Source organism: Amphiura filiformis, chromosome 18 (genome assembly GCF_039555335.1).
Source record: "Amphiura filiformis chromosome 18, Afil_fr2py, whole genome shotgun sequence".
Taxonomy (NCBI): domain Eukaryota; kingdom Metazoa; phylum Echinodermata; class Ophiuroidea; order Amphilepidida; family Amphiuridae; genus Amphiura; species Amphiura filiformis.
Window position 1 is genome coordinate 16,914,020 of NC_092645.1, and position 27,270 is coordinate 16,941,289.

Below are 27,270 nucleotides of genomic sequence, written 5' to 3' on the forward strand. Positions count from 1 at the left end.
ATCATATCAGTTCTACATACTAATCGCCCCTTTAAAAAATGAACCATTCAAAGAATGAACTGTCAATCAATCAGCAGCGTTGTTGAAAAAGAAAAAAATTGCTATATTAGAAATTGAAAAGTTATCTTTTACCATTAAAAGTCAATATCAAATCCATTTTTTTAAATTCAGCAACATGATAAATAAAAAACTTTTATCATAATGATATTAATATGTGTATTTGTTATCTGAATCACTTATTTTTTTATTTTTTTAATTTTTATTATCAGGTAACACTAACTAAAATTGACATGCATGAGATTTGCGAATGTTGTTGTTGATGTTGTGTGATTTTGTATCTGGTTGTGTGTAAAACATACTTAGAAAATCATTCAAACTTATCAAATACTATAGTAAAATAAATAGAGAAGAAGAATCATGTTATGTTCCAAGTATGCAGGTAAGCTGAGAAAACATTGGATTGTTTCTGAAGTCAATTAATTGCGGTCTCAGGCCAGAGCAGAGGATATGTGGTTCTTGTCTTGTGTTTTCATGCACCCCACACACCGACATCGCCCGGTTAATAATTACATTAGTACAGCCAGAGACACTGAAATGAATACACGGGATCGATACACGTAAATGTGCTATGCACGATTGATATTCAGACTATAAATCTTTTGATACCGGGGTGGAAAATGATGAATATCTCCCGTAAATGATTTCGTATAAAGAAACCAGATCTGGTTCCTTGCGCTTGAACATATATATGTTCAACATGTATTATCGTCGTTAGGTTGCGCTTTGAAAAACTAGCGTGCGTCTTGAGCTGAAAAAGTGACCAAAATCATCAGATTTTATATAGCGCAGCGTAGACCCTCGTGGAGGTAGTCTCGGGCCAGACTGTATGTGGCTATCACAAACATACAGGATCGACGAGTGTCGGACCGACTGACACAAACTGACTGTGTAGGAGACTATCGTAAAGGCAGTTAAAAGCATATGACAATGGCGTATGTATGCTTGCTGACCGTACAGAGGTCAGTCACAGGCTAATGTCATTAGCCTTAGTCGGATGTCCTTCAGCCTATTATGTGTTTTATAAACAGGTGGGAACACCCTTGCTCGAGAAACACTAGCCACGAATTTGCTCACGGATGCCCTCGCATTCGTGGCTAGTGTCCCTTCGCCCTGAATATCGGTCGGTAAACAAATTACGTAAGCTTACCGTTACGTAATGTCATTGTAATAACAATAGGCAATTCTGAAATACCCCCTAAATACCTCCTTGTACATATCTTTACCTACCAATTTGTTACTATGCGTGTTGTTGAAGTAATTCTCAGTTCTATGTGCCATTTCAGGTGCATTTAGGTAGATATTTCATCACTATTTCTGGAAAAATTGCTCCAATATTCTCAGGTGATCGCCTTATTTCACGAAGTAAAAGGTCATTAGAATGGGAAGAGGTCATCTTATGCGAGAGTGGCAATGGATTAGTCCATTAAGAGAAATAGGGCGCGGCCAGCCATATCCATTTTATTAGAAGTTGACGCCCATCGGCTTATCGCTACTTCAGATGAAACACACTGTCATAGAGTGCCTGGATGCATCGATTCCATATTTGACAAACAATTAAAAGCCCAACTTAAAGCAGAAACCAACGTGAAAGGGTACTTCAACAATTGTTTATACGACGTCACATCCTCATCATAGCCATATTCACCCATTTTCAAATGGAATGGTCATCAATGCCGTTGTCAGGTTGACGACTGAGGGCAGCAGTTTAAGGTCAGGTTATGTCAAGTAAGCTCACGTGATAATAATATACTCTCATCTATAGAAGCTGTTAGCCTATGACCTTCCAGTCATTATTCATGAACATTTGCCTGTGTCAATTGCTCCCACATGGTGAGGCTAAATTTCTGCCATCTTTTCGTCAGCTGTGCAGCCAGCAAAAATCAGCTTATAATTGCTTCCAATTTTCAGGATCGTAAGTATCGAAAATGTAAAATGGTACGCCTCAATCCATGCAATAGAATAAAGCTTATAATGACACGCTTATGAAGTGTGTTTGTGAACTATGAAGCATGTTTACGTCTCGGTACAATTTTATGCATCGGACTATGCAAAAGCCTGGCATACTTGCCATCTCTAACGCAAATCAAAGATTTGCATTAGAGTACATATGCTCGAACAAGAACACCCATTCGTGGCTGTGGATTCACCCTACCATGGCATTTTCTGCCATGAAGATATCGGGGCGATGTCACTGTGCCCCATGGCACGCACATTGTTTGGTATTTATTGTATCCCCGAAAGTGTGCCAGTGTTTGTACTATTGTGCATTTTGCATGACATTGTATTGCAGTTAGGCATCCACAATAATAATGCATGCCCCTTGCAAGGGCTCTCACAAACTCACATCTATGCATGACCGGCCTAATGAGGCTAATCAGATGTTCTATCTTAATACTCATACTCATCTCCATTGCATCTGCATTATTGATCTTCACCTGAACTTCCCCTTGCCTGGAGGTGTGCAGTGAGCCTAACAATTGAATACCTGAGTGGAAGAAGGGCCCAACTCCATCAAAACTGTTTTTGAGATATTAGGAAAAAACTTAATATTTTGAAAAGTTTTATAGGCAGAATGTTTTTCTCTTCAGGGGACCTTTAATACATGAATATACAATATTTCATACATTCAAAATTAAATATGATGTTTCCATGGCAACGGTACAGGTCTTAATACGAACTGAAGTTGGGCCCTTCTTCCACTAATATACTGCAAGTGCCAGTTCCGTAAGCAGATGTGTTATAAATAGCTACAGAAATTTGGCAATTATCCATTAATTGCACAAGTAGAAGCATGTCAAGAAAGTTTATTGTAGTGAAAAGCAGATTTCATGGATGAACAAAATTCTCTTTAACCCAATATTTGTGGAAAAAGGGCCCAACTCCATGGGTTGGGCCTTTCTTCCATGAAAACCATGATTAAGTGTACTTGAAAGACTATTTGGAGAGTTGATTTTGGCTCATCTTTCACACACAAGGAAGAACAATCTGTTGGCAATAAAATGCTGGGTCTAACTCATTTTTGTAAAAAATTGGAGTTGGGCCCTTCTTCCACTCAGGTATTCAATTGTTTGTTTGTTTAATGGTGGTGGTCGTTGAAGTGCGGTGAAACTAGTGACATTGTTAATTGATGTCCTACATGTTACTTTTTACGCTATATTATATTAACACTATAAGACTTCCTGCATCTCTTTTCTTCATTAAATCTGCATTTCACAGCAAAAAAATGAAATTTCTTCGCCACCATGGCCACCCTGAAAATATCCCTATGAGACATTAATTTTTGCTTATGGTGACGATCGCTACGTCTTACGGCCACAAATTTGGTCATTTTACAGTCTTCAAATGTACTCAAAATTTTCACACATGCACCAAATATGTTTTGTTTAATATCTTCACATGAAGAACGGTAAGAAGTGATATTTTGTTAATAAAATTCGATACTGTGTGTGCCCAGGACCAGATAGGAGCCTCAGACCTTCGTATGGAGAAGGCCAGTGAAGTGTAGTGACGGAGGTGTGAGTACCTCGGGCTAGTACAACTCGAGATTGGAACCGACTTACCTAGGCCCTAGCTAGGGATGTTCATAAAATTTTGAATTTATAAAGATATTTTTGTGAGTAAACTGGGCTATTCAGAAATTAATCCATAAACCCCCTATGGAAGACACGGCCTTAATCATCATGGGGAGAGTGAATTTCAAATGAGGCTATACCTGTGTGGGTGACTCCATTTGAAATCTACACCTGGGAGATTAAGATCATGTCTTCCATAGGGGCAGGGATACAAAGGGATATCCTAGGTTACATAACCAAACCGGAAGATGTATCCTAGGTCTAGACAATAGGCGGATTAGTGGCCATTTTGTCTTTGACACAATTTTATTCATGTGTCCTTATACTTTAGTACACAAATATAAGTTATCAGGTTTACAATATTAAAATTATATTTTGAATACACAATATATTCTGTAGTAAATCAATCAAATGACGGTGTTTGTTCAGGTATTATATGCTTGATGAAATTAAACTGTCTGACCAGCTAGTATTCTCCTCCGCTGTCAGTGTGATTCCAGACACACCACGTACTGTGTTGCGAAGGTGGAGGAGACTATTAAAGCTGTATTGACGAACACGCATGCGTTAAAAATGATGTAGCCTAGGTCGAACAATAGCTTGACATAGTTTCCGGCATTGTTCCTATGCACTTTCACCCTCCTGATAGGAGGTGTATGGATTTCAACTGAAATAGCCCATTATAATTATTCTACTTTTTTTCTTCTCATTTTTGACCACATGCAGATCTCTAATTAACCCATTGATGTCGATAGTAAGATTAGAACCAACATTATACGCTCACTCTAAAACATGAAAGAAATTTAACAAACAATGGCGTTAGAAGACCCAATTCCTGCATCTAGCCATGGTGACAATAACATCCGCAGTGTTTCATCTCCAAGTGGTAGCTGTGCAGGTAATGCTAGTACACACGGAAAGCCACCAAACGATGCTGTGAATAATAATGACCAACAAGGTGATATTAACACTTTAGATGCTGATGGGTATGTGGACCCAGTCATTAACCAATTAGGTGCTGGTGGAGATGCAGATAATCATAAGACACAAGAAGTACATTCTGAACATTTTGGCGATGGCATCTCAGATACATGGTCGTCATCAACTCCGAGGGATTGCGGGGATAATAGCTTGAGTATACTGGGTGATTGGCATGGATTCAGGGGGAGACCTATCCAAGATGCAGGTACTATGGAGTTTAATAGGCAACTTGATCATGTTGCAGTGTGGTTGGAGAAATGGAAACACAATGAGGTAAGATTCCAGAAATTAATGGCATCCCCCTGAAGACATACATGTATTCAGGGGGATGTCATTCATTTTTTATCCGAATCTTTTTTATTCCACCCTGTATAACTTGAAGGTCACCCTGTATAATGATTTGAAATCTAATTATGAGTTGAAATCTAATGAGTTGAAATCTAATTAGAAACTCGATTGGTGTAAAAATTCATAATATTTGTGATGTAACGCTAAGGGTGGTGAGTGTATGACACATGGCCATGTACTCTTTGTTGAAAAAAACAACAAGATGCAGCCATTGGCTGTTGGTTATACAGGGTTATAACTGGTCCCTTAATTCTCTTAAATGCTGTCCCAGCCTGTCTGTAATAGTAGAGCGACAGAAATGCAGGCTTTAACTTTTGAAATGAGTCGGATTTGACCACTCTCCTAAAAGCCAAACTTCCTTAGGAGAGTAATTAATATAGCATGGCATTAACATTTTGTAAACTTAAAAATGATGTCCAATAAATAATAAATAATAAAATCACTCCCACGATAGTTCTTGTAATTATAAACTTCCTCTGGAGAGCAGACGTATGTACATGTAGTTCTCCTGTAACTTTTTATGTGCTTCAATATGTTAGAAAAGGTTATCGTTATGTCAAAACCAATTGAATTTGAACTATTTTTTTAATTTACTTTTTATTTCAGCGGTTGAAAATTTTGGAAGGACTGCTCCACAGAAGTAACTACACACAGCATAGTTTCTTATGGACTGCAACTCAACCGACGCTGCACAGGGATTTTATGTATACATCACAATTGACCAACCCTGGGTTGATTTTTCCACCAATCAGTAGTCATGTTAGTAGGGACACTAAAGCCAGAAGGGCTGTAAGAAATTACCACCATGTTAAGAGGTAAGGGCTAGTATATGTTAGGGCTGCTAGGAATCTGTGATTTTGGAGGCCTAAAAACACACCTTGATTTTCCAAAAAAAAAACACAAAATCTAAAAAAAAGTTATATTTTTTTTCACATATTTGGATAGTCCCTGGACCTAACGCCAAGTGCTGTTGTGTTCACTGTATAATTTATTAAAGATCTGAAAATGCATTGCTTTTGTTCACAAGTCTGTATCTTAAAAGGGCATTTCGTGATCCACAGCCTCATCCCCCCACTTTTCTCAAATAAAGTTGAGATTTTTATATCACTGGAAACCTCTGGCTACATAATGTGTATGTACAAAATATTTCTTGCAGATTAATTCGTTTAGCAAAGATATCGTGAAATTTACGCATTGTCTATGGAGCAGTGTAATACACATAATCATACATAACTCGCGAACGCAAAATCGGAATCAACTGAAATTTTGGGAATAGGTTTTTTTCGTGGATATCTAACGAAAAATGACATAAGTAGAGGATGCTAGGATCACGAAATACTCCTTTAAATAGATTTTGAAGTAAGCACACGTTACAAATCTGCCCCATTTGGATAAAAAATTATTATTTTTTGGTAATTTTTTTTCAATTTTTAAAAAAATAAACCACAAATGATTGCAGTACTTTGCTCTAGGTCAAGGGACTCTCCAAATCTGCTAACAAAATTTATTGATTTTTTTTATAGATTTTTCTCAGTTATGTCAAAAAACTCATTTGGAGACAAACTACACAAATTGCGCCATAAATAACGCAATTGCGTATCCCTAGCAGCCCTAGTATATGAGATGTATCTTAATCATATCTGGATAGAGATTTCATGTACATCGTATGCGTCACAGTTAATCCAATCCTTAAGTTATTAACTTTCCTATCAATCAGTATGTATGTAGTCATGTTAGAAATTATGTGGTATGTGTGATCAAGCAAAATCAGTCTGAAGTCGGACATATTCAATTTCTTATAGGATTGAAACAGCATTTGAAAAGCTACATTTTGCAAAACTGGACAACCAGTTCAAAAGATATGAGCAGTGGTTAATGGTTAAGATTGTTAAAGAGTTTCCAAAACAATAGGAAGCAAAACGAAATACTTCCCTTTGTTTGGCTATATCTCAAAATCAATATTTCCGACTTACGACTGATTTTGCACAATATTTTCACAGCTCTAAAATGTCCATGATTTAAAAAAATCTGTGAGTGAGAATATTTTGTGAAACCATATGTCAATCACAAAATTCGTAAAATTTTTATGCGTGTAAACATTTCAAGCTTTCATGTCTTCACTGAGTGTGATACACCCATATGAAGACCAGGGTTAGCATCAAAGATTGAAATTCGGGTTTTCACCCCCGAACTCAGTGTCAACTCACACGAAAACCAAATATGGTGGGTGAAAATAAAATTTTGGAGGTGAAAAATATTTTGGAGATGGAGCGGGAGATCGGAGTGACCAATTTCTTATCATATATAACTGCTACTAAGTGAATGAACAGATTTTGCCAATCACTCACAGACTTTCTCTCACAATGTTGCTCATATTTCGGGCCGAACTAACTGCAGTTACATAATTCATGAGTGAAAAAGCTTGAAATTGTGATTTTGGTGAGTGATTCACTCCCAAACCTAAGTTAATGCCATCCCTGATGAAGACACAATTTACTGAGTTTGTTTGTTTGTTTGTTTGTACGTGTTTATTTTTGACAGTGCACATGTCCAAAACAGAAGAGACGTGATGAGATGTAATGCTATCAATATGTTGTCAAGAGGATTGAATCCAAATGGCGATGAAATAAGGTAATAGATGTAGATCAGAATGATCTATAAATGTTTTAAATTTGTATAATGGTTGACATATACCAGCAATTTTTGGCTTTTATATGGCTTTAAAAACAAACAAATCTGAAGTGTATAAGTTGTACCATTTGTGATGTGATCAAGCAAAATGAGTCGAATGTCGGGAATATTGATTTTAAGATACCGGTATAGCCAATAAATCAATAATAGTATTCAACTGCCTTTGTAATTTACTGTTCTGATCGAGCAACACTAAATGGTTATATCTCTGAAGCCGTAAGTCTAATTATGATGGGGTTGTCAGCAAAGTAAAGTTCTGAGAATGGTTCATGTAATGACAATGAAATGTGAATCTCAGTCGGAAAATTTGCCCCTTTTTTCAATGTTTGCAAACTTGTTTTGAAAAATAAACCCTTGTGGTGCATGCATCATGCTTCTCTATACTTCCCTATGTTTATGAATACATATAAGATAATGGTTGATTACTCGCCTTTAAAATCTAGCCGACAAGGCCTGTATATATTGCTAAATATTTAGCATCCATTTTGTATCCAAATTTGTATAATTTTATCCAATCTACTAATTCCAGGAAACCAACAAGCCCACCAAATCCAAATCTGGCCAATGTCAGACTTCCAAGCTTATCACAGGAGGAAACGAAGGAATCTGAAAAACAGCTCAAGAAGTCCAAGAGTGATGCTAATAAACTGTCAAAGTCAGCCCCTGCTGGGTCAAGGTAAGATTAAGAAACCAGTTGCGGTTCCAAGATTTCTTCCAGGGATGAAATCAGAGGAGGGGGGCAAAAATGAGAAAATTCGCCTGAAATTTCATGTTTTTTCCCAAAATAGTGGGATTTTCAGTGATTTTTTTATTCTGAGGGGCAGGGATGAAAGTTTTCTGGTTTTTTTTACACAGATTTCGGGTTTTTTTTTACGGATTCTGGAAGCCAGATTTTTTTTGAATTTTGTTTTCAGGTTTTTTTTCAACAGGTACTTAAATCCCTGGAGGGCGATCAGGGTAAATTCACCCATGCGAAAGTCCCCTTGGTTCTGACACTGTAAACTTACAAATATTAGTTAACAACCAAGAACAAAGACTTCCAAGCCTAACACATGAGAATTCAAAGGAATTTGAAGAAAACCTCACAAAACAAATTTTGGGACACCCTGTACATGTATATTATGAGCTGCTTTATAACTTGGGAAGACAAATTTTCTTCTGTGTGATCAGACATAGGACATCTGAAACATCATAGTTATCACAGGGGTGGAATTTCGGCGGGAGTCCGAGAGTCGACTCTTGCAGAGACTCCCGTAAAAGTCCTATTGCGAGAGTCCATGTGGAAATGATCGGCTCAGCGAACTTACGTTTAAGTTCAACATGCCTTAAAACTCAAAGCCTGCAAAATATAAGGAAAAGTCGCCAAAGATGCAATGACATTTATGGAAGTGAGAGTATGATGACACATATTAAAAACTTAACTTGTGAGTTTATTTGTTAGTTTGTTTGTTTGAATGCATTTTACGTAGGCATACATATAATACCTTTTGGACTCCCGCAAGATTGCACAACGAGAATCCATTTACGGGAATCCATGGACTCTCGCAAAACTCTCTTGCGAGAATCCACTTGGACTCCTGTGGCACTTTACGAAATTCCACCCCTGTTATCAGATCCTGAAAATAAGCACTGTGATGTGACACCTTCTTGGAGAGCTTTTACCTACAATCAGGGCCAGATTTACCTTTTTTTGGGGGGGGGTTGCCTTGACCAGGCCAAAATTTGGAGGCCCCTAAACTTAGCATGGGGAAGGCATTTGCCCTCAAGTGGGCAAGTTTTGGTTTAAGTGTAAGATTGACAGTGGCTGCGGGAGCATTACAATTTAGAGGGAGATTAGCATAGATTTTACTATGACATTTCCACACACAAACAAATTCCATTTCTGACCATTTTAGCCCAAAATGAATGTGAAGACTTTTGTTATATAATGTGCTGGTGAGAAGCACGCAAAATTTGCAATTTTACCCTATTTTGGCCCAAAACAAAGTGTTTTTGGGGCTAAAAAGGAAGATGCACAGTGCAATTTGGGGAGGGGGGCCCTCTTTCCATCTGGCCAATGGTAAATCCGGCACTGCCTACAATATTCCTGAGCTTTCCTCTGTTATGTTATCGTTCCTACAGGTTGATAGAAGTTCCACCAATCAGAAGACACATGGAAATGAAACCACGCCCTCATAGGTCAAAGGTCAAACATCCTAACTACCATCCCGTGGAGGATGAGGATATCCCCAAATTAACCAAAGCTTTGAGTGCGATTCAGTTGAGGAGAAGCAGACCAACAATGGTACGTAAGAACAGATCTACTGTATATAGCAGGATTTGGTCAGTCGGCATGACAGACTTGCGATGGATCGCTTCATATCATTGGTTGTTTTTGCCAGGATTTAGCTGTTCAATCTCGCACCCTCTGACACAAAGGGGACGCTTACACTGCTTGACTCAATGGGAGAAATCACAAAACATGTCATAAAATAAATACATCTAAGTGAAACAATTCAAAAGTTGGATTTTTATCAGGGAATAAACTCCCAATAATTATAAAAGAAAAAGCAAATTGGTATTTTCTATGCAGAGAAAATTGACTGGAACTGAAGGCCCTGTGCAAACCAATAGGGATTTTGCAAGGGTGTCCCCCTTTGACAAACGTGAGAAGTGGGTAAGTGCAATAGATGGAACAACCCCGACTGATAGAATACCGCACCGTATACTCTCCCAAGCAGTTAAGTTAGCTCAATCGACAAGGCATTTAACTATGGTGCAAGAGGTTGCGGATTCGAACCCTGACAGTGGTTATTACGCGCTTGTGTTAAAAATTAAGTTGGTTTGAAACTCCCCTAGGCAAGGAACTTGCTGCTAATTGTCTTGTTGTAACCCATACAAAATTTGGGGAGCTGATCCTGGCTGCGATAGTCAATTGTGGAATGTCTAGGGTGTTGTACTTGTATTTTTAGATAGATATCTTATATCAAGATAATACTCACACTAAAGACCAAAGTTTACCGTTTTACTAAATTTAAATTCTGTGTAACATTCCGTTTGACAAAAATGCAATATTGACAATTTTTGGTTTTCATTAAAAACCTATAAATACTTGTTTCAAGAACTTAAATGACCATAAACTACACTACTAGATACGGTTCTTACCTGATTTCTTGCTACTGAAGTGGGCCCTGCACATCATTGGCAGTCATTATTATTATTATTATTATTAATGCTAGAAATGTTTTGTGGGTCTACTAATGGGTTAATAACCACTTATATTGTTTGTAATCATAGACTCAGCACGTGTTTTATTCCTTTACTGATTTTTTCCACAGTCTGGCACCAAGACACATGATCAGAGTCCAGTACCAGTAATTCCTATGGAGGCATGGCAGTTATATCATTGGTATGCAGAATGCTGGACAGGTGAGAGAAGAATGAGTTTGTCTGTCTGTGGCTGGGTGGGGGTGTGGGTAGGGGTGTGGGTGTTTGTGGGGGGGGGGTGTCTGTCATCAAGCCATGTGATCAGAGTCCAGTACCAGTAATTCCTATGGAAGCATGGCAGTTATATCATTGGCATACATGAGGGATGTATGGATTCCAACTGGAATAGCCCAATGCTGCATATTCTTTAAGGCACTTGTAACCGTACAAGGTTCTCTGTTTCTTCTTCTTCACAGATGTCCAGAGAAATGAATTCCTTCATAAGCTGTTAAAGAGACTGGATTCCAGGCAGTTGTATTTCATATCAAGCTACCTCTCAGTAAGTTCTAGAGTTTGTTCGGCTATAATTGGCAAAAAAATGAGACTCATAACATCATGTATTGATAATATAATGGTGTGCACACACAGTTAGGCGCAGCACGTACACAAGTTGTGTGTTGCATAATGTGTGACTGGCGCGGGCTTTTGTGAATTAACACAAGCATAATTTGAGATTTTATTGTGTATTGGGGGGGCATTGAGATGGCGCCGCCACTGCTAAGTTTTGAGCAGTGTGTCAGTATACTCATCCAGGGTTCTGACCCACTCTACTGTCACTGTTTTAGTTACTACTGTATAAGTGGTAATTTTCGCGTACAGTTATTTTTCGGGATTTGTAGTGAGAGACACATTTTCGCAAATGTTATTTTCGCAATTGCTCAGTCCTCCCCTATACTTGTAATACATTATTGCATATATTCGCGAGGTGTTATTTTAGCGGTCTAAGAGCTTCTGAGGCTGGTAAAATTTCAGGTTATTATTATACATCTAAACTCCTCAACAAAAGTTTGGAAAGTTTTTTCAAGCATCTGTATCTCAAATTATTTGTGATATATTCATATTGTGTTGCATATCAATGAATAGCTACAATACTCCCCTTTACAATGACACCCCATTTGAAACAATAACATTTTTCACGGCTGAGTACATGCCTTGTGAATGTAGTGGGTCTCAAAAAGAATTTGCCAAATTGACCATTATTCTGTGCAGCAAGCTGCAATCCCATAACTTCACAATATGGGATCTTATGCAATCCTCCAAGATGACACCGCTCGCTCCACATAGCCACGGTAGTCAACGACTACATACAGAATATGGGAGTAGAGTCAAAATGGCTAGTGGCTAGCGTTTGAGCACAGAATAATGGTCAATTTGGCAACTTCATTCACAAGGCGTGTACTCAGCCGTGAAAAATGTTGTTGTTTCAAATGGGGTGTCATTGTAAAGGGGAGTATTGTAGCTATCCAGTGATATGCAACACAATATGAATATGTCACAAATAATTGGAGATACAGATGCTTGAAAAAACTTTCCAAACTTTTGTTGAGGAGTTTATTATGAGGCTGGTTGAAGTCTAACCTCTTTGTTCTAATCACATTTATATCTGAACAGCTGAAACATGCCAGGGATATCATAGGTCTTCTTCCAGAGTCATTAGCATTACACATATTCAAACATCTGACCCCAAATGAACTCCTCGTTGCCGCACAAGTGAGTAGACTCTGGAACGAACGCTCTAGTCACGATGAGGTCTGGAAAGAGAAATGCGACCAAGTCAATATCGGTAAGTACATGTACACTCTAAAACTACTGAGGTCGTACAGTGTCAAATGAGAGTTGTGGCTAACCCTATTTGAGTACTGGCTATTTTACTATCCAATCGTTTAAACCAGGCCGGTCGGAAGCAAAATAAAAGTGGTGTGGCCTACATTGGGGGTCTGGGGTGAACCCTCAGCGGGTTTGAAGGGCAGAGCCCCTCATGGGGTTCAAGGGACAAAGGCCCTGGAAGCCCAAGCACTTTTGAAAAAGAGAAGTACAATTTGTACGGTAAGTTAATAGGACTAAACTTCAAAACTAGGACATTCAAAATAAAATGATCAACCATAAATTTTACCAATTCATGATAAGACTCGATTACAGTACACATGATACTAAATTCGTAAGTCACACCTCAAAAAATTAAAATATGTAAAATCAACTTTTCAAAAATCACCGAAGTTATCATATTTATACAATATTATACAAAATATTGAATGTTTTTGAGTACAATGGTAAGAATTGAGGTGAAATATGGACTGTTTTTAGGCTGAAAAGTGGTACGGCCATGGCCGTACCGGCCGTAGCGGTTCCGACGGGCCTGGTTTAAACGAATGCGGGGTATTAGGGAATAGAATACAGGGGTATCACAGACCCTGTTTATAGGCTATAGACTTATCACCCAAAATGTGTTTTTGGTCTGTTTATGATGAGAAAATCATTTGTTTAATAAAAAAAATTAAAATTAATCTCTCTTTATAACATTCAGTATCAGTGCCGGTTATACCAATCAGCATAGCTACAACCCTATAGTGGCAACACAGGAATATTATTATGTTGTTTTTTTCCTCAAATATTTATTTTTTCTTCTTCTTTTTTTTATTAACTATTGTTTTATCTGTATGATCATCTTTCCTACTAACACATTTTGTAAATCAAACAGATGATAAAAAGCTGATGAATATCAGACACATGCAGCACAAACGTAAACATAAGTCAGTCGCAAAAGGCAAGTGAAGGAATGTCTGTTATCAAGTCTTTATATATATAGATATATATATAGACAAAAGCACCTGTAGATTGCCTAAGGAGATTAGAAGTAAAGAGTCTGGATTCGGCCATACTTGTGTGTCGCCCATAGAGGACAAAATAGTGTTTTCGGATTATTTCGCCATGGGCCCATCAAACTTAAATTTCAAGTGCAAGATTATTTTTCGAAAAATGGGTAAATGTGTAATGCATCATGATGTGCACTATGGCCCACATATGTACATTGTAACGCTGAAGCTTAAAGATGCCAATGGTCATTCTATTTTGAGGCCCAACCGTGACAATTCAATATAGCTGACCATAGTGTAATGCATTCTGAATCCAGACCCGTTTTGTCTCATCTCTTTAACATAGCCTTACCCTTACTTAGTAGATGGATTGTTAGGGGTTGTGCAATAATTATGAGTCCAGGGAGAGGGTAAAATGGCAGGGGGGGGGGGCAAGAATTTTTGGCCAGCCGAAATGGGGGGGGAAGCAATTGCTGGCAAGCCGAGAGGGTGGAGGGGCAAGTAAATTTTGGCCCATATTCATGCCTTTTTAATAAAATGCTCTAAAAAGTCTTTGGAAAACAATACTGGAACACTTAAATATGCAAATTTTCCGCAATATATATCTACACCATTTAAGGTTTGCAAATTGGGATCCCAAAAATTTGGCATATTCAAAGGGGAAGGGGCAAAGATTTGTTGGCAGGCCAAGAGGGGGCTAAGCAATTTTTGGCAGGCCTAGGGGGGTGTAACCATTGTTTGGCACCCATTTACCCCTGCCCCCGCTATAATTATTGCACAGCCCCTTTATATAAATAGATGCTTACCACTTGTAATTAGAGAAACAGAAATAATTTAACAATTGCATTGCACAGCTGTGGTATTATAGATAGTCCCCTTTCTGCAAGATTGTGTGTTTCTTTACTACAATCTGCTGTTGCCTAGCTGTCAAATGTGTTTCAAAATCATACGGTTCAGAGGTGTGTTTTTTTCAAACATTTTGTCTTCATTAGGCTGTTCCATTAGAAATCCACTCTCCCGCTGTGGAAGATTTAGCTAGAGCTTTCCTCAAAGGGAGTATGGGTTTCAAATAGAATAGATAATTGGGTAACTTCTATTTGAAATACACACTCCAGTTGTAGAAGATATGTAAAGCCATACCTAGGTGGAGTATGGGTTTCAAAATAATTAACCCTAGCCAATTCCATTTGAAAAACATACTCCCTCTGTGGAAGACTTCTCTTAAATCTCCCACAGGGGTATGGTAGATTTCAAAAGGAACAGCCCATCCAGGTTACAAATGTCTTAAAGAATATGTAATTTTTCACACACTTTTAAGTTTTTTCACACACTGTCATATTGTGAAGTGCCAATTTATACACTAACTTTCAGAGGAGTATGACAGTCTTTTGCTCTGATTCACGCGAGCGCCCTGTTCCCTTCAAGAGTGCCGCTCTGAGATGACCAATGCTTCGACTTGTAATTGGCCAATCAGATTATCGGTTTGTTGTTCTGATTATGAGACGACTGAATCAGCCAATCAGAACCCCACTTCTGTGTTTACCCTGTGTACATTCTCAAAATGTAAACAAGTGCTGTTATCCTCTGCCAGAGACTCTAGTTCTACGTACATGAATATACAGTATTAGGAAAATATTTAACCTGATGACCACATGTTGACATGTTCTTTATATTTGACAAGTTGCCTACATCTGAAATCGAGAAAAATGGATGCATCGGTGATTGCATCTGAAGTCTTCATGTATACCCTGCTGCAAGCTTCCCTTCATGTTTCATAGATATGCACACTATGCACAATAGTGTAATATTTGATGCTTTGAATAGTTATTGTATAGCAGGATATTCTAACAGTTGTTTTTTATTTTAACTGTTCTGAAAAGATTTTGTCTTTTATTCATAGTTTCAAACAGGTACACATCAAAGTCTATGGTCAAAAACATTTTTGAAATTTTTTTGTCTTTTCTTCATGGAAACAGCTACACATAAAAAGCCCATGTTCAAAAAAAGTTCAAAATTAAAAACATCACGGAAATTTCCTGCTATGCAGTATTAGTAGCACGCAGGTAGTTTGAGTAGATTTATGCAAACTGCTGTAAAAATGGTATTATTTCACACTATGAATATGTATGAGCTAGTAGAATATTATTGAAATAGCTTGGGCCATATAGTTGTGTTTACACCAGGAGTATACAGTTTGTAATCATTTTTTAAAAAAAGCGCAGTGATTTATAGTGCGCTACGCACAGGCACAACGCCTAAACGTTGATCCACAAGCCTCAGCACACTTGACAGGTTGTCGCTGACCACTACGGCCGGCCCACATCATTCCACAAACCATTAAACAACAAATCAGGGACTTTGCTGCTTCAAGAGTGCACACCCTAGACATTCCACAAATAACCATCGCAACCAGGATCAGCTCCCCGAGTTTCGTACGGGTTACAACGAGACAAATTCAGATTGGATCAATTCGTTTTGAACAATTCATTGATGTCAGCACTGTTGGCAGCCATTACTGCTTGTAGACAGGAAGTCTGGAAAGGGAGCTTTATGCTGTGGGTGGTCATCTTGTACTTTCGAATAGAAAAGTAGTAAGCATGACCATTTTTAGACCAACATTTGTGCTTTTTTTCTTCAAGATGGAGAGTGTACGTACAACCATAGATCATTAAAAAAAACTTGATCTATGGTATTTAGCAAGACTTTCCATCGATGGATTTTTATATCCGTCAGCAAATATTTTCTAAATTAAGTATTTCACAATAATGAAAATTTTAAAGTCCCCCCATTAAATAATACAATAACTAGGTAAGTTTTGAGTAACTTTCATGAAAAAAAACCCAATTGACGAACTGTTTAATTTGAATCAATTGTTTCACTTGCTTTTCAAGTGTACTACATCAAGAGTGCACATCCTACAAGCTGTATCAAAATGATTGGTACCTGTCAGTTGTTATTGATAATGGATGAGTCTGACACATCAACATTCAACATAAGATGCAAATACTTTTTAGATTAATTGTATAACAAGCCATATACGTTCTAGACATTTCAAGAGTATCCTATGTTGCATTTTGCAATTTCAGGCTTTTCAATAAACATCAAAATTGATGGGTACCAAACATTTTGATACACTCTGTAAGACAGGTGGCTGAGCTCCGAAGGTTGAACAACGTAAAAAAAAAAAGGTGCAGTGATTTATAGTGTGCTACGCATAGGCACAACGCCTAGACGTTGATCCACAAGCCTCAGCACACTTTACAGGTTGTCGCTGACCACTACGGCCCCACATCATTCCACAAACCATTAAACAACAATTCAGGGACTTTGCAGCTTCAAGAGCGCACACCCTAGACATTCCACAAATAACCTTCGTAACCAGGATCAGCTCCCCAAGTTTCGTACGGGTTACAACGAGACAAATTAGCAGTAAGTTCCTTGTCCAGGGGAATTTCAAGCTAACTCAATTAGTGGTAGTGGTAGTTAGTCACCAACGATCTGCTTCTCGTAGAGTATTGAGGTTATGAATTTCATATAATTAGTGTAATGGTATTGACTTCAATATGTGCATGTGTATATCCTCATCCACAGAGGTACCAATTCCTTTAGAACCAGTCCATTGGAAGTCAGTGTACAGGGACAATGTGTTACTAGGACAGAACTGGGAGACTGGAAATTGTGCTACCGTTGATGTCAAAGGTCACACAGATAAGTAAGTTCATAGATTAATAACATAAAAGTCTTTTGCCTTATCCTCTGAGATATATACCACTTGAAATTGAACATGGCAATTTGCATAAATTATGCAATAATTATAAATTGTGCCATGTTCAAGTTTCATAAGTACCAAGGCAAAATTGAAAATGACACACAGTTAATGGGTTATTGTAACTTTAATATAAGAATTATGTATACATGGATTAAGTAAATACAATTGGTTGCAGTGAAATGTCTTGGTTAACAGCGTTATTTCTTTTTAATTGTCATTTACCAAATTTTCAGGGTGTTTTTGTTTAACATTTGACAGCGGACAGGGGGGAGCACTCAAGTTTCACAGTGTACACATGTGTGACCAAACACACGAATGAAGGGCCATGAACGCAAATCCCATTTAGGGGTCAAAAACACTTTTCAAGAAAAAGAGTTGCTTTTAAATGTCTAGTTTGTCAGTTTAGAGGTAATTTTAATGATCCTGTAATTACACAAAGCGTGTTTCCATAGCAAAATCTGTAAGGATGGTACCTTAATAAAATCCTGTCTAGGGATATCTTTCAGGTACAATCCTGTTTAAGGGGTAAAATTTATTGCAAAACTGTGTTAAATTCCTGTTTAGGGGTGTTTTTTGCTCAAAAGGGCAAATTATGTTCAGGGTATGTTTTGAAAAATCTCGGTCAAGCATGTGTACACTGACACTCGAGTGCCCCCCCTCTCATGGGGAGTTGACATGAGAGACTGGCAAGTGGTAGTAAAGACACCAACATCAAACTGTGCAGTCTAATGCCTTCGTCAGAAAATTGATATGTTTCAAAGCCCAGTAGTTTCAAAAACAAATGCGGAATGAGTTTTTTTTAAGATTTTTATTTTATTTTTTTAGATTTTTTTAAAACTGAATTTTGAATTAAGATGTCATTTTTGAGTATTCAAAAGTATACAGAATAAAATTGTGGTTGATTTACACAATTGAAGTACAAATATCCATTGTTTTATACCTAAACAATGCGAGTATTGAACCAAGTAACTTTTCTTCCAAATTTGTCTCAGAATTTTATGATTTTATGGCAAAAAAATAAAAAAAGGAAAATAAAAAATGTACCCTACTGACTCGAGTATAGCCCCACCCCATTTTGGGGTGAATATTTTTCAAAATTGGGGGGTGGGACTATACTCGAATTTAATTTTTTTTTGGTTTTGGAATGTCCCTGGACCAAGAGCTAAATGCTAGAATCATTTATGGTTGACTATGGTGGGACTATACGCATGTCAGTACAGTATTTGCCGTTTCAGCTTTGAGACAACAATTTTTTCAGCCTAATATATTGACAGCTTAATGATATTCAAATAACCTTCCTTTCAGGGTATTATGTGTAACATTTGACGGCGGACATCAAAGACTGGCAAGCGGTAGCAAAGACGCCACCATCAAACTTTGGGACATTAGATCAGGAGCCTTGATACAGACACTCAAAGGACACAAGGTTTGTTATAAATTAACCATATTGGATTGTCACACATAGTGTACCTCCCCGACAAATCAAACAATAAACTGCATCTTTATTAGACTAAGTCCATCACTCATCTACACTGCGCATGTACTTGTGTTATGCTTCGTGATGACTGAGTAACTTCCCAGCAAACACAAAACGTTTTCGCCATCATTCGCAAAAGGTTATAAAAGGTTGTCAGAAAATGTTTAAATGTCGGGTTATATAAAGGGTATATTGAGGGTATAAAACGTTTTCATAACATTAAAAACATTTTTTGATAATTACTGCCCTGCAAAAACAAAATGTTTTACAAACAACGTTTAAATGTCGGGTTGTATAAATGGTATAAAACGTTTTAATAACATTCCAAAAACATTTTTGAAAACTTGATACAAAACATTCTAAACAGAATGTTATTTGGGGGTTGAAAAAATATTTTGCGAAAAATGTTTGCCCAAAATATTTGCAATAACGCTTTTAAAAACGTTTTCATGACCTTTATATAACCCGACATTTAAATGTTACTAAAACGTTTTGAAGAACATTTCTGTGTTTGCTGGGTGCAAATATTTTAACATACTGTTATTCAAGTGTTGACAAAATATTTGGCAAAAAAATGTTTGCAAAAATAGTTCAGAATAAAATTGTGAAAACATTTTTAAAATATTGTTGTAGTGTGTTTTCATACAAAACGTTTGAAAACGTTTTCATGACCTTTATATAACCTGACATTTTAATGTTATTAAAACATTTGTACCTAAACCAAAAGCCAAAATATAACTTATTCAAAACATTTTTTAAACATTTTTGTGTTTGCTGGGTTCTAGTTCATAGCGACATTGGTTATAATAGCGCGACTACCTAGCGGCGCCCATATACGGCACGGTTGTACTGCATCACTTTGAAAAGATTGTGCTAAAAACAACAAACTTGGTCGAAAGGTCAACTTGGACACAACTGCTCAGTCTCAGTACAACCAGAATCTGGTTGCAAAGTGCGTCACTTTTTTTCCATATAGTTGACTCAGTCGTCAACCTTGACAGTTGACAAATGAGGGCAGCAGTCTACATCTTTATTAAGCTTGAATGTGTCAAAGGTTAGTGCTTAGCGAGCATTATCGGCACAACTCATAAGGCTATTCCAGTTGAAATCTATACAACCGCTATGGAAGACTTGACCATAATAACACAAGGGGGTGTGAATTGCAAATGGAATCACCCATTAAGGAAACCCCATTTGTAATTCACACTCCCTGTGTGGAAGAGTAAGGTCATGTCTTCCATTAAGGTCATGTCTTCCATTGGGGATGTGTGGATTTCAAATGGGATAGCCCATTACACAGAAGGGAAACAAGCATGCTGTTTAAAAGGTCGCATGATGAAATTTTATTTTGCCCTTCAGTTTTGAGATGCAAACATCTAATACAGACAGCAAAAGAATTAGGGTACCAGTTATTTTCACCCCTGTATATGAAGAGCTTTATTGCAAGCAGTTTTTGGCGGGATGCTCATCCTACCCAAGCATCCCGCCAATAACTGCTTGCAAACCCCCTTATATCAAAATTGGGCAAGTGGATGTAAGGGGTCTTGCAACAAAGATCTTCATATCCTAAACAAAGACAATTATAAGCCATACAAACTTTACTTTTGTCACCTGACGAACAATCCCAAACCCAATGCCCTAATGAGATAAAAATTTGTCAAGTTTGTGGATTCCTCTGCAAGTGTAATTTCCAAATCTAACTCAAGGCATCCATTGCAAATAAGAATTTACCTTTGTATTTCAGAAAGGTGTATGGTGTCTGCGGTTCTTCACCCAGCATCTCCTGATAAGCGGTTCCTTCGACGGCCGCATTAAGATCTGGAACCTGCGTAAATTCACCTGCGCAAGGACGATGTTTGGTCACGAAGGACCTGTATGGGCTATTGCACAGAAGAAGAACCTGCTTGCATCGGCGTCACAGGACAAAACGGTAAGAGTTTTATTATTTATAGTTGAAACTGTTGTTACAAGCAGTCATGTAGGCCCTACTCCTGATGCCAGAAAATGCATCGTTAATTTGTTTTTGTATTAAAGAGTATAATCTTGTTTTTGCAAAATGAAACTCAACTCAATCCTTATCAATAGTTCAACCTAGGTGGGAATACAAGTTTCTATTAAGCTTACATTATTAATTAAGGTAGAAGGGGACAAGTTGGCCATTTTTCTTATATAAATGTGTCAGGACTGTGGCATGTCTGTAGGTAAGCGATAAGTATATCACAAAGTACTCAAAAAACTAACAACTTCATATATTATACATACTAATTAGCTCAGTTACATATTTAATTAGCCCAAATTGCACAAATGACAAGCTGCTATACAACAAGAAAACATCTTCTCTGCCCCACGTCCTACTTATGTAATAAATATTTGTCTTGCCCGGTCCCTTACTATTTTTCTGTGTTTATTTCAGTTGAAACTTTGGGACCTGAAGACTTGTGGATTAGTTCATAATCTTGTTGGGCATAATCAGGCTGTGTTTTGTGTAGACATGGATGATGATGCAACCATGGTAATATCAGGCTCAGCTGATAGAGTGAGTATTTAGTGTAGGGAGGAGGGATGTGTACAGGTGTGGGGTGTGGGGTAATGATTTGACCATAAGCTTGTAGGGCTTATCCAGACTGTGTTTTGTGTTGACATGGATGATGTTGCCACCATTATTAATGTTTGCTAATGTGCTAATTCCAAGAACAGGTCACAAATTCTTGTATATAACTATTGCGTGTTTAGAGAATAAAGGTATTGTTTTAGCCGCTGGAATGCATCTATCGTCTCATACAACACGGGTGACATCATTATTCTAAGTAAAACAACAAGGCAAAGCGGCTAAAAACAATACCTTTATTCTCATTCTTAAACATTTCAATGAAAATTAAGATATTAATCATAAGTATACCAAATTTGAATCAAATTAAACCCTATATTTTACAAGGAATTACCTAGGGCTTAGAATCGATCAGTCCTGTTGTTGCCATGCACATTCCGATTGGTTCAAATAGCGCGTATAAGTATCGCTACGACACGCAGACACGCTTAAGGTGTGTGATATCGTGTCATATCACACGGTAAGAACCAATAAGATTGCAAGAACATTCTCAAGTGTTTAAGGGCTGGGGTATGAACGTTTGGACAGTATTTATTTTGGGACATTAGAGCACATCAGACATATCGAATGCATTCTGAATACGAAGAATGTCATTCTGATATCAAATATTTTTGAATTTTTGAAATTCGCAATTTAATACACATTTTATGGCAAATCATTAAAATTGATATTTTTGATATTTAACAGTACTTGAAGTAAACTTTATAAATCTGATGATTTATACTTAAAGTGTAGTATGGGTGGGATAAGTCGACGATCAATTGACAATTTTGACCTTTTCAGATTGAAGATATGGATTTTTTCCCAAAACACCAAACAAAAATAAGGTCTTTTTGGGAAAAAATCCATATCTTCAAAATGAAAGGTCAAAATTTTCAATTGACCGTCGGCTTTTCCTCCCTGCTACATACACTTTAAGAATATATCATTAGATTTATATAATTTACTTCGAGGACTGCTATATATCAAAAATTTGAACAATATCAAATTTTATAATTTGTCATAAAATTTGTATTATATTGTGATTTTCAAAAATGAAAATTATTTGATATCAGAAAGACATGCTTCAGATTCAGAATGCAATTCGATAGTTCTGAGGTGCTCTCATGTCCCACAAAAAATACTGTCGAAAAGCAATAAACGCTCATTTTAGATCCCTTAAGAATTCTTGTTATTGCATGTTTCTTATTATTTCCAGAGTGTTCGAATCTGGAGTGTAGAGACGGGCACCTACACCCGTCTGATATGGGCAAGCCAAACCACATCCATAATGAGTCTTAGCTATGATAAGGGATACTTTGCCATCGCCGTGGGTGAGGTGGTGTCACTATGGAGACTGGACACGGCGACATGTATACAAACGTTTGAGGAACATCATAAAAGGTAACATCTTTTTTGGTATTCTAGGTTGGTAAACATGAGTAAGATTTAATCTTTCCCTGGAGAAGTCCTTTTCAGAGGGCTGAGCTTTCGGAACTCTAGCGAGTGCCATCTTCAAAGCCTACTCTAGCGAGTCCAATCTTCAGAGCCTAGAGGGCTCTGAAGATGGCACTTGCTAGAGTTCTGAAAGCTCAGCCCTCTGAAAAGGACTTCTCTAAGGAAAGATTAAATCTTACTCAGGTAACGTCTTTGTTGCTTTGATGACATTTTATTGTTCAAGGGATGAGTACTAGAGAGGATATCTTACTTCCCACAATGCATTTCTTCCATTTCAATTGTCTGTTCTGATTTGCTATCTAGTGCAACGTGGGTCGATAGTAACAAAAAGTTCCCCAATGAACAGAGCACATCCAGACCTTGCAAGATACGTTTTACTTCTTGACTATCGACCCACGTTTAGCCAGTCTATTCTGAACATGAAAACAAAGAAAACCTGTACAAAGTGATAGGAGTGTCATTTGATGTAATGAGGTGATGCATCATGTTGCAAAGGATTCTGGGAAGAGTAAGATATCTTCTCTGGATGAGTACTGATGTATATCCAACAAACATGTTCAAATATTATGAATTATTTCATGAATAGAACCATAAAACCAGTGATATTTTTTGTATTTTAATGAATAAATCTCAGATAACTAGCATTTATATCCTTTAGTGGATGAGAAGTTATCTCATTGGTCAAACACAAATGTCATAACATTAAAGATGCGCTTAAACATGAATCCTTCCCTGGTATTTGGCATTAACTGTTTGTTGATTTGCAAGTCTGAAGCAGGAGGATGAGAGTTCATAAGGGCAATGTCAGGGACTAAAGGTCACAGTCATGCGTAAACATAATATACAGGGTCGGATCCAGGAATTTTTGATAAAGGGGCGCCTTTTGGTCGACGACTTTAAAAAATGTGTTAAAGGGGTTACCCCTCGAAAACTCAACGGTTTTGGCCCATTGTTTGCTGTTCATGGCCGAATTTGTTCCTTTGTTTAAAATTTCTTACAATTTTTGTATTTTTAAGTTACCGGCGCCCTTTGCTAGTCAAAAAATAGAGGGGGCGCGCGCCGGCTGCGCCCCCCCCCCCCTAAATCCGCCCCTGGTATAGCACCAACAACCATTTTGTTCATTGTAACGGATGGTTCCTGTGGCTAATAAGAAATCGTCTTTGACCATGCACAGACAAAACTCCACCCATATCATATTCTGGCTCATCAGAAAAAATATTTAATATCCCGAATTATACTATGCCTACCAGTTCCATGGTATAACCATTTGATATAGTTGTTATACCATGTTTAATATATTCGTATTTATTGTATAATAAAATGTAACCAAATGTAAACAGTGTGTGAATCACAAGAATAATACCATCTGCAGACTTGGCTAATAAGCATGCCGGGACGGATATTGCCGTATGCTGATCTATGTCAATTAAGGCTACCATAGCATGCTGACCTATGTCAATTATTATTATAGACATGGTATATGCCTACCACTTATGGACCACATAACTTTGTGTGACCTTGAGTGAAAGGCATTTCCCGATAGCATAGTAAGTTCCTTGTCTGAATTGGGCTTAGAAGGTGTCACAAAATGTGGACCAGTTTGACATCAAAATCTTCAACCATAAACATGTTTTACAGGGTGGCCCAGAAGTTCCTTTACCATTTTAAAATGCTACATCTCTGCTACAAGTTATCCTACGAACAATATAAATAGATTTTCACAAAGAGGAAACTTGTACAATTGTTTTGATACCTAACTTGAACAGTTTTCTTATCAATGGTAGATGCAAAATACAAAGAAACATTTCATTGCCTTAGTAGTCTTTTGTAATTTTGAGAACAAAGTACAAAATATGGTTCAAACATGCATTTAAACACATTTATTCACCAATCTTTGCACAAGAACAAATGATAATGATACAAATGAAAGGGAATAATCCGAAATAATAAGGGTGGTTAAGTAACAAATGCATGCTTAAACCACATTTTGTACTTTGTTCTCAAAATTACAATAAATGACTTATGCAATAAGCGTAGCAGGCTGACGATATATCAAACCGATCATTATGTAAAGAATAGTCAGTAGAGCTGAAGGGTGTAAGGGATCTAAAAGCTCTATTTTGATTTGTTACTCAGATGATGATATCATGAATTAACCAATCAGAGGATCTGTAAGAAAATCAGTAGTGACAAGCCTTGATAAAAAAGTAAAATATTACATTTTATGTTACAGGGTGGAAGCAATTGGCCTACGAGTTGATGACACATCATCCCCTGACACACCTCGTGGACTGCTAGTGACGGGTGGTAAAGATGGTATGGTCAAGTACTGGGATATCGACAAGTAAGTGTACAACTGTAAGCCAAGTGTAATAGTGTACACATGAGTGACAGAAATTTTCTAGCAAAAGTAGCCACCCACAATTCAAATGCACACCACATTTTGGCCCGTAACCATGTATTTAGCCTAACATGAAATGTTTTGAGACTAATATTTGCAAAAACAAATTGAAAACCTTGTTCACTCTGCAATGACTGTAAATGGTGTTTCTATATGTCAGCAGTCCTAGGAAGCTGTGATGACGTCAACACGTTTGTAGGTTGCCATTTCGAAAAACCAGACTTGCTGTGTGAGAGGAGTAGCGAACCCATCCTCCACAACAAGTTAAAGCCATATTATAACATTTTCAAACAAAATAGATCAGCATTTCTTTGCCATAAAATGTTAGCTTTTACTGTCAGATATATCCCTTTTATTTTTGAGCCGAACAACTACGGCAAAGCAAAGAAAATGGGAATTTACTACCAGCGCACATGTCGCCGATACGTACCACTCCTTCGGTCATGTTATAGTACGACCTTTTGTTGTGTATATCACCGTCCCGCACGCCGAGTACATACTGTGTGTTATGAACATCGTGTATGCGTTCGACTAATAATTCCATCGTAATAATAAAGCGCCGGTTCCGGCGTTTTATTCAAAATCTCGGATTTTGACAAAACTGCAGCACCTAGAGTCTTGATTTTTGCAGGCTGTATTGGTTTAATAAAGTACAATTTAATCGTGTAAAAAAATTAATTAAAAAAATTCAGTGAGGGCATCCTCCTCAGCAAATGTTATAATATGGCTTTAATTAAGGGGAGTCTGGCATTAATTGCCTTGACTTTACATGTGCCTTACCTTAATGTATGGGAGAGGCGGTACCATATCCAAAGAAACTACTTTAGACAAATTTGAAAGCAAACGTATCTTGTTTTAGAGACATGTGTTAATAACTTGTGTTTCTCAAAGCTAAACTCATTCTGTCTTTTGGCCTTCACAGATCCAAAAGCCGAGTAATGCTACGCAGCCGTGGCAGCGAAGTCAACGCCATCTTCTTTGACGAGACCAAGATCGTCTGCGCATGCGCAGATTTCAAACTTAAAATATGGAACTTTCACATTGTAGAGGAAATGGCGCCCTCCACGGCCAGGAAGACCTTTACTAGAAAGTGATAGAGAATTTCACATTGTAGAGGAACTAGCGCCTTGCCTAGAAGGTGATAGAGGATTCAAGTTGAATGTGAAAACTGATGGAGGTATCCTGTAGGGTTTATCCTGTAACGTTTCTATGTAGAGAAAGTAGCCCAGTGTGTAATTCTAGTAAATCCATCATACCGTCTGTATAATTCTCTTTAATTAAAGGGGCATTTCGTGATCCACAGCCTCATCCCCCAAAAAACACAAAAAAAGTTGAAATTTTTTAACCACTGGAAACCTCTGGCTACATAATGTTTATGTACAAAAAAATTCTTACAGAGTAATTCGCTTAGTAAAAATACAGTTGACTTTGAATTACGTTCTGGTACACCCGTAAGAAATTACAACACAGTGGCCTATGGATCAGTGTAATATACATAATCATGCATATACTCGCAAACGTAAAATTGGATCACAAAATAGCTCAAATTACTCATTTAATGCCACTGGGGGCGCAATATTTTCAAAAAAAGGGGAGTGTTTATTAGAGTGAATTTTCAATAAAAAACTCACAAAATATGATCCAGAACACACAAAATGTTTTCCGGAACTCGCAAAATACAACTGCCGTGTGCATTTAAGTGCATTTTTATGCAAGAATGCTATTTATTTCTATGCCAAATCAGCATTAAAATTTGCAATACATTGTGGTACAGTTTGTGGACATGTTGCACTCTGACCTATCGGGAAAATTGTTCTATGTGCGTACGAAATATTGTTTAAAATGTTTTACTAGAAAAAAAAATATG

The 27,270-nt window shown here is 37.4% G+C and overlaps 1 protein-coding gene across 2 annotated transcripts; it reads left to right on the forward strand.

Moving 5' to 3' along the window:
- Positions 1-302: 302 nt before the first annotated feature.
- On the forward strand, positions 303-27,270 carry LOC140139941 (uncharacterized). 2 transcript variants are annotated; one of them, XM_072161724.1, is made up of 17 exons: positions 303-439; positions 4,359-4,886; positions 5,568-5,776; positions 7,503-7,592; positions 8,182-8,328; positions 9,774-9,936; positions 10,970-11,060; positions 11,315-11,397; positions 12,510-12,681; positions 13,597-13,662; positions 17,303-17,423; positions 18,786-18,906; positions 20,702-20,887; positions 21,371-21,493; positions 22,764-22,948; positions 25,236-25,346; positions 26,326-27,270. In XM_072161724.1, the coding sequence occupies exons 2-17, from the start codon at positions 4,446-4,448 to the stop codon at positions 26,495-26,497; spliced, it is 2,481 nt and encodes an 826-aa protein (XP_072017825.1). In that variant the 5' UTR covers positions 303-439; positions 4,359-4,445; the 3' UTR covers positions 26,498-27,270. The 2 variants fall into 2 exon arrangements, with proteins under 2 accessions (XP_072017825.1, XP_072017826.1); XM_072161725.1 differs by lacking the exon at positions 13,597-13,662.

Coding starts and splice junctions, on each gene's coding strand:
- LOC140139941 (XM_072161724.1), top strand. CDS start 4,446: ATGGCGTTAGAAGACCCAATTCCTGCATCTAGCCATGGTGACAATAAC. Junction 9,937..10,969: donor GGAGAAGCAGACCAACAATG/GTACGTAAGAAC, acceptor TTTTTTCCACAG/TCTGGCACCAAGACACATGA. Junction 20,888..21,370: donor CGGCGTCACAGGACAAAACG/GTAAGAGTTTTA, acceptor TGTTTATTTCAG/TTGAAACTTTGGGACCTGAA.